Source organism: Lactuca saligna, chromosome 6 (genome assembly GCF_052625555.1).
Source record: "Lactuca saligna cultivar CGN05327 chromosome 6, ASM5262555v1, whole genome shotgun sequence".
NCBI lineage: Eukaryota > Viridiplantae > Streptophyta > Magnoliopsida > Asterales > Asteraceae > Lactuca > Lactuca saligna.
The window spans coordinates 72,053,012-72,061,840 of NC_136422.1; the positions used below are offsets into that span (position 1 = coordinate 72,053,012).

General features: G+C 32.3%; 1 protein-coding gene across 3 annotated transcripts; it reads right to left on the reverse strand.

Annotated features, from left to right (window-relative positions):
* Positions 1 to 4,902: 4,902 nt before the first annotated feature.
* LOC144999643 (F-box/LRR-repeat protein At3g48880-like) lies at positions 4,903 to 6,696 on the reverse strand. 3 transcript variants are annotated; one of them, XM_078958764.1, is made up of 3 exons: positions 6,595 to 6,696; positions 5,588 to 5,979; positions 4,903 to 5,489 (listed from the first exon to the last, which is right to left on the reverse strand). In XM_078958764.1, the coding sequence occupies exons 1-3, from the start codon at positions 6,685 to 6,687 to the stop codon at positions 5,072 to 5,074; spliced, it is 903 nt and encodes a 300-aa protein (XP_078814890.1). In that variant the 5' UTR covers positions 6,688 to 6,696; the 3' UTR covers positions 4,903 to 5,071. The 3 variants fall into 3 exon arrangements, with proteins under 3 accessions (XP_078814890.1, XP_078814892.1, XP_078814891.1); XM_078958766.1 differs by having other exon boundaries at positions 6,494 to 6,659; XM_078958765.1 differs by lacking the exon at positions 6,595 to 6,696 and adding an exon at positions 6,237 to 6,406.
* Positions 6,697 to 8,829: the final 2,133 nt, after the last annotated feature.

An 8,829-nucleotide genomic window follows, 5' to 3' on the forward strand; every position in this document is an offset into this window, starting at 1 on the left:
ATGACTATGAGTAGGTGTGAAAGGTAGTAGAGGCCTATACTACTGGAAGCACATGACTCACACTTGAATCAGGGATAGTTACAAGGTTACCAAAGAACTAGTAATTGATTTTTTTTTGTTCATGTATACCATCATTTCGGTAATGAATGAGAAAATGATTATTATTCCAACCCTACTAGTCATATCATGTCTAGTCCGACTAAGATATGTATTCGATGTAACATTCGACTTAAGCGAAAAGATTGAAGTGAAAGATAATTGAAGAGATCAATAGAAGCATCGTGATTGTTGTTAAAGTAAGAAACTTGTAGCTAGAATTGTTGCATGCTAGAATGTGATTATATCATATTAGAACATGAAGGTAAGTATATTCAAGTTTGGAATTTGACTCTAAAAGACCAGAGTCTAAGCATACCATCATATGTTGAGACATCATTAGAACATGTCCCATCGGTCTGTCACGGTAATTGAACTAAAGAGCTTATCTTAAGTTAAGGTTGTTTAAGAAGGACCAGGAGCCTCCAATAAGGATTTAGTTTGTAACTCGAAGTTTACGATTTAATGTCCAACAAAGTACGAAGAGCAGTTGTAAGGTCGAGCATCGTCTGAAGTCAAGAAATCCAAGAGTTAGATACTTATTTGAAGGAACATAAGAGTTATGGTTATTACCTAGGATGAAAAGATAATTTATTGAATCATTATAAAAGCCCTGCTTCGTTGATGATTCTGGGACGCAATCATCCTAAAGGAGAGATAGTTGTAACACCCACAGATTTGGGCATGTCAATTTAAAGATAATACGTGTTAAAATTTTTTGACAGAGTATTATTTAGACTAAATAATGTTAACCAAATTATAGTATATGCCATAAGGATATCATAGATATAAAGCACACTGAAATCCGACTTGTAATGAAGTAGTTATGAACCATCGAAATTTTGCGACAAAACCGGCACAACGCCGTGTATCGTAAAAAGTAAATTTTTGATACACTACTTTTTAGCCTTAGAGATCTAAACAAAAGTCGTAGTATATGTTAAACCGAGAACGTACATAAAAAAACATCCAAATCTGACATCGTTTGAGGAAGTTAGGATTTTTCCAAGATTTAGCATTGGAGTACACAACCCAAAAATCAAATATTAGATCGATCAATTTTTAGCCGACACAACCTAAATGAGAATTTAATATCTCATTAATAGGAGCTCAAGTATATAAAGTCAATCAAAAACGGACGTCGGATGACAAAGTTATGAATTTTTAACGAACTTTAACTGTCTAAGCCTATTAAAACATAACTTTAAAAATATATTCAAAATTAGCTGACTGGGTCTAAACGAAAGTTGTAGATCTCGTCGCTTCCTACATATGGATATAAATAATGTAAAAACGGAGCTCGTATGGAAAAGGGATAGATTTTATAAGATAATTAGTTTTTTGAGTGACCAGCGAGTGACCCGTGGCGCGATCTGAGCCACTGCTTTTTCCCCACGCCTTTCCACCAAATGGTGACACTTGGCACCTTAACACGATGAGTAAAGGCTCAGAACATGTCGTCTTGGTCAGTTCCCGACCTATAAATAGAGGCGCAAATGACCCCATTTCTTCACACCTTTCTAACTCTTCTCTCCCAAACCTCTCCAAAGCCTGCAGGCTTTTCTCTAGTCCTTCATAGGAGTTAGTAGCAAGTCCCGAAGCGCCAGAAAGCTACGAGAAGAAGAGCTTTTGGCTCAAAAGTTATGCCTGTGTAGAGCTCGGTTCCTCGCTGAACCCCATTGCTAGTGAGTTATGCTTATCCTAATTTAAGTATAACTTATGTTTAAGTTCATTATTGTTATTATGAACCTACAAACAAGATTTATCAGTGATTCAAAGTTGTTATACTGATTGACCTACTTACATGAGAAGTCTCTACAATGGTCACGTTGGCTTGGTTGTTGGATTTTAGAGAAGCTATATGTCGAAATGGTCCTACCTCTTAACTTTCCTACCTGGCTGATCCTTAATTAATGGATCATGAAAGTACACTTTGATTTATTTATGAATATAGACTAATAATTAGCCGCAATAAATATTAGATAGAAATCTAGTAATGATAATACTATGTTTCGTCGAAGGAATAGAAAATTGTTAGAAGTGAAGCGCTGCCTGAATTTCGAGTCGTCACATTAACTAATGAGTGTATAGTTACTTTCATCTTACACATAGATATGAACTATTAATATAAATTATGTGTTATGTGTGCATATTATCTGTGTTCTTGGTATCAATGTTGGATGAACCAAATACACATGTTTTATTTAATTTAAACTATGTATGTATTTTATACCTATAAAAATATGGGGTAAATATGGGTAAATGAATCATGAGAGATAAAACATGATATATATGGACATTGGTAGCTATGAAGTTAGTGCCCTATAGATGAACATTGGCAGTTATGCGACAAGCTAATGCTGTTTTTAAACTACATGTTCAGCAGATGTACTTGAAAAATCTTGGCAGCTACGCGTAAAAGATAATATTCGCAGTTGTGCTTACTAGAGAACATCATAATCCTAACAGATGCACCTAAATAATAATATTGGTAGCTGTGCCTAATAGATAGCCTAGGCAACTATGAACGTAGTGTTTATTGGATAAACCCTGACAGCGATGAACTTCGAGCCTGTTCCTTAGGACAATCTTTAAGAATGAATGAATGAAGAAGAGATGATTCTTAGGGTAGATCCTTAAGAATAAATAAGATAATGGGGATGAGAAGTTGGGTTAACTGTTTGATGATTAAACATAATAATTATATTTTTGTCGGTTGAAAACCCTATGTACTAACTATGTTTGTCAAGCCGACCCACTCAGTTTATTTGTATCACAAGTATCGATACGAAGATACATAAAACTAAGATATTTAAGAAGATGTAAATCATTAGTGTAACTGAATATAAGGTCTCTTAATGCTTATGTTTATGTATTGATGATGACATCGAACGTTTTTAATATAATAAAAACACATTTCTTCGAAAATTCGTTGATAATTTACTTATCATATATTTGGGAACAAATTTCGCAACATATTTCTTGAAAATGATATTCTGATTTTCGAATAGGGCATAAACAAATTAGTGTACTCTGCTTAGAAGGGGTAATTTTTGGTTTTGAGTACAACCACTGGAGCTTTATATCGCTAAAGGCTAACTTTTTTTTAAAAAAAAAATTAATTTTCTTTTAGAAATATATTTACTTACGAATTTAAAACCACATCTTTTCTCCTTTTGTTTCAATTAAATTCTCCTATACTTTCTTTATATATATATATATATATATATATATATATATATATATATATATATATATATATATATATATATATATATATATATATATATATATATATATATATATATATATATATATATTCCTTCATTCCATTCCATTTAACACTTATTTCTCTAAATTCCGATCCAAATCTTGAAAATGGATGTCATTAAATTCCGATCCAAATCTTGAAAATGGATGTCATTACTAAATGTATCTGCAGAATGCTCCCAAATCAAAGAAGTGTCATTGACTCGAAGATACATTGACACATTTGATAGTAGACACGTGAGTCAAAATATATTTTCATATTTTTGATGATCAGTTCTATATCATTCTTAGCAGCAGCTTGGGGTTCAAGTCTTTCAACCCATCATTTTTTTTTTCAAAAGAGAAAAATATGGAAGGAAAAGTGAAAGAATTTAATCTTATTTTCACTCACAAGATAAATACCCGAGAACCCGGAGTTTCCAACAAAAAAGTTTTACATGCAACAAAAAAATGTATATCGTGAATACCATTAACATGTAAGTTTTTCGGCACGAGATGGTGTGGATAATTTTACAATGTCACCGTTCCTTTTTTAGAATCAAAGAATTGCTTTTAATTTTGTGGTTAATGGTTTTTTAGTTATTTTGTTTGTCGTTTGTAGTCTCCTTTTAATTTATATTATTATAGTGTGGTTTTTTAATTAAATGTTATTTTTAATATCGTTTAAATTAGTATAACTTTATTTTAAAGATTAAAAAATAACAAACATGTTATGTTGTATTTAATTTTGTATTTTGTATTTTAATTTTATTAAAAATAGTGATGTGGATAGTGAATTTAGTGGGTTGTAAACTATGTAGGAAGGTTGATGTCGAACTGAATTGAATACTTTTGGACCAACCACTCCCTCCTTTTAGGCCATCATCAATGCATTGAACTCAAATGAACTTTTGGACCAACCACTCCCTCCTTTTAGGCCATCATCAATGCATTGAACTCAAATGAGTTCAATGGATTGAATATCTACATTCCACTCACAATACAATTTTATCTGTTAAACTTTATACTGCATTAAACCCAATACAATTTAATGGATTCTCACATCATTTATGTGTGCGTGTGAGGAGAGAGAGTGTGGAGTTCAATGGGGATTGAACTCCCCATTCTATTGAGTGTCATGTCATTAACTCACAATGAGGATTTTGAGTTTAATGGGATTAAAGTCTCCATTCAACTCCCCATTAAACTACCATTGAAGACGGTCTTAACAAAATCAAAGGTCGGCTATGCTTGTAATTTCCATATCAATCATTTTTACAAATTATACAAAAAGTGATTATGCACAGCTACCTCTAATTCGAGATAATTTATATAAAAAGCTAATAATTTAATTAGTTATCTTTAATATATTATATTTTTACTTTTAACACATGCTTAAAACCATTTTAATTAAAATCATATGTAAAAAGAGCTTGCGTAACCACCATCATTGATCCGCTACTGGCTACTTCTTACACCAAAGTTCCCAAATTATACGGCCTATAAACTAACATCATGATTATACATAACAAAAGTTTTTTTTTTAGATACATCTCGTCACACTAATTAAGGCATATATTCAATTCCAGTTACATATTTTCTGTCATAACTGAATGACACATGATTCTTTATTCTACATGCTCTCGTATTGAAGTGATGCATACAATACAAACTATGAAACTAATCTACAATTACGACAACTTTATTATTGTTGAACATAAGAACCTCAAGATCCTTCGTGTTTAAATACACAAATACGACTTGCAAGTTCCTGTATCTCATGGTCGCCTGCCACGCCTTTAAACTTACTAACGTCGAGTTGCTCAAGTTCCTGGCACCCTTTTATGATCATGATTAGAGTGTTCCTTTCAATGGTTGAGAACCTTAAATCTAGCGTCTTAAGGTGTGGCAGCTGAGACGCTATCGCTAAAGCCACATCTTCATCCAATAAAGGAACATAAATACTCAAATGATTGAAGTTTCGACAGTGCTTACTAATGTTGGCAATGGTTTTCTTCAATCCGATCAAGGACGCAATCTGTAAAGCCTCTAAATCTTTCCAGTTGCAGATAGAGTTTGAGACTTCAAAGTTAATCACATAGCTCAAATAGCTCGGTAAAACCAACAGCTTTAAAGAGGGACATCTACATATCAGAAAAGAAAAACAATAGTAATTTGGACGACATGAATTAAGGGTGAAAAACGATACCCATTTTGTGATTTCACACTTGTGTAAACTTACCGTTGAGCGATCCATGCAATTTGGCCTTCTTTAAGAAGCGATTTAGGGTGAAAGACAATCGCGGTTACAAGTCCATGGCTACGCCCGATGGCAAATTTAACGAACTTTTCAAAAGACTCATCTGCGTATTTGGTTTGATCAAGTGGCACCACAAGACAACAATCAGACCATGAATCCTTGTCTAATTCCAATCTAGGAATCGGATGTTTGGAACTTCGTAAACAAGGAGATTTAGTAAAGACGAGTTGTTCCCAACATTGAGGATAGAATGTAGCATCATACCAAGACTTGCAGACAAAAGGACAAGTCTCTACAAGTGATTCAATTCCGACTCTTCCAAAAACCTCAACCAGACAGTGAACTGGCAGCTCGTTCCAATCTCTTTGTTCCATCTTCGAAAAACGAAAGAAATCAAAATATATTAAATGTAAACCATATTTTATTGTTGTAACTCTAATTATGAATATAAATTACAAATAAAACCAAATAAAATATTCAATGTTCAGTACTGTGTATTTGTCGTAATATAAAGGTGTATATTATTGTAATTTTGTTAGATAACTCATATCATATCGGGACAAGCATATAATATGAAAATTAAAAATAAAAAGTTAAAGGTAAATGAAATTATTGGTTCAGGGAAACCCACTTGTAACCTCATCATCATCAACTACTTTCTTTTTTCAATTTTTTATTTCACCATGAGAATAATGCTGATCACCTTTCTCGCAATCTAAGCAACATGCTTAATTAGTTGAAGAAAATCATGTTATAGGAGATGAATGAACATAAATGAATAAACTGAAACAGTATAAAATTGGAAATTAAAGAATGAAAACCAATTGATATATGCTTAACGGAAGAATATAGATAGCAAACGGAGTTGATATGGCTCAGAAATAATACCAAACAATTCCGACCAGGATGGAAAATGGCGCACTATGTTAGTACATAATGGCTGATGTGAGTTATATATATAATGTAAGATATGTGTTACAATAACATACATTTATTAACATATTGTGGAAGATATGTGTTAAGGAAGATGGAGCATTTGTTAACGGCAGAAATGTATTAAAATATAGTGGTGCCATGCCCATATATCCAGTTCGAACTTAACCTCCATATTTGACCTTTGAACTAATAATCTTTCTGGCCGTTGACTCCGGCCACTAAATTAAAGTATAATCACAGCTAAATAGTTTAGGTTGTTCATGTTAAAATATTTTATCATACCAAAAATAAGTCATCTTGTATGTTATATACTCGTGACGTAATAATATTAATAAGAGAAATAGACAACATATTATAACATCTTTTAATTTTTATATCATATTTTAATATTTATAAAAAGGGAAAATAACACCAATGCCCTACAAACTTTCTAAAGTTTACCCTTTGAGTCTCTAAAGTTTTTTTCAAATTTTATAGATCCCTAAACCAAGATATGACCTACTTTTTTAATCTATGTCAATCTGTAATAGTTGGTTCAGTGATATTTTAGATCAAAAAAAGCTACATTGTACCGTTATAAAACCAAAAAAATAAGTTCGAGGATTAATTTGTACCAAAAAAACTCTCATTTTTTTCTATAGTTGATTTACACTCAATTTGTATTGATTCCCAAACTTATTTTTTTTAGCTTTATAGGGTATAAGGTGAGTTTTTTTTTTTTTTTTTTTTTTTTTTTTTTTCTAAAATGTCACTGAACCGGTTATTATAGATTGGCAGCAACCTAAAGAGCAGGTCATATCCTAGTTTAAGGATCCATAAAACAAAAAAAAAAAAAAAAAAAAAAAAGAACTTTAGAGAATCAATGGGTAAACCTAGAAAGTTCGTAAGTAATTTGTGTCATTTTCCTTTATAAAAACGAATATTTAATCAAAACATGCTATGTAAATTAGTTATAAATTAAACACAATATTTAAAAACTAAAAATAACATACACATAAATAACAATACAAGAAAAGTTTATGATAGTCCTAATTTAAAAACATAAAAATGATACTATAGTCTTGGTTTAAATATCTTTTGAGGATCGTCTCATTCATCACATAAAGCACTTCTAAATATCAGGCCGCCCAATCTTCCTTGCTACTACGAAGAATTGTCAAATCATTTGTCATCTGATCTTTCTCTTTTTCACTACAAAGGAATTCCAAGTTTTGATGTTGTACTTCAATTCCTTCTTTTACTATTAAATTGGGTGTCGAACTTATCTTTCATTTGCGCCAACTCTTATACCCTTCTTTCAGCTTCATCTACATGTCGTTGAGTAGTATTTGTTTTTTTGCGTCCGACCGGTCTTCGTGGGCTGGGGTCTCTTCGATGTCTTCCAAGATCTCATCGGTGCCAGTGTTGAGGTCGATGTTAGTTCAAGCATCGAAAACGTCAAACGAACTCGAATTCTAAGAGGTCTTTGATTGTATCTCTGATGATGTTGGTGCTTTAATCCATTTTAGATCTTTTTTTACAATCTCCTATATTTTTCCATACTTAAATATGTGAGTCATTTCGACTTGATATTGCTCCTTCATAACTCTAAACATATCAAAATTGTTTGCACCACTTTGCTTTTGCGAAACAAATTATTGTAGATCCCATCAAACTCGGTGCACCTATCACTTATTGGAGTTCACTTGCTACTGAGCATATCAGTAGTGTGGTATAGAGGTTCAGATGCGTCAGGTGGATTTTATTCACCTATTTTGCTTTTTTTTTTCTCCATATCATTACATTCCATTTAGGCTTAAACTTAAGCATGTTACATGTTTTCCGGACATTTCATGATATTATTTCACTCACACAATTCTATGATATTTCAGGGACTTTTGAATGTGGGATCTCGCTAAGGAAGGTGACTAGAAGGTGAGGACAAGATTTCACGACTTTTGGAGCATGTTGGAAGATGTTGTAGAAAATTATAAAAATAAAAAAAATAAAAAAAATAAAAATAAATAAAAAAACACTCATATAGAGACATCCAGAACTGTGGATTTCTCATCCTGAAATTTCAACGGCCCACGGATTTGGACCTATTCGAGAAATGTACTTCGAAGTCGTGATGTATTTGAGCATCCTACCTATTAAGTGTCCACGGGCCATATTTTCTGTAATAAATATTTCCATCGACTTTAGAAACGTAGACACATGTTTATTGGCAATTTATCATCGTTCCTAACATTATGCCACTTACTTCATTATTGCATATATCGAGTTTTAGGTGAGAAGAAGCGGATTTC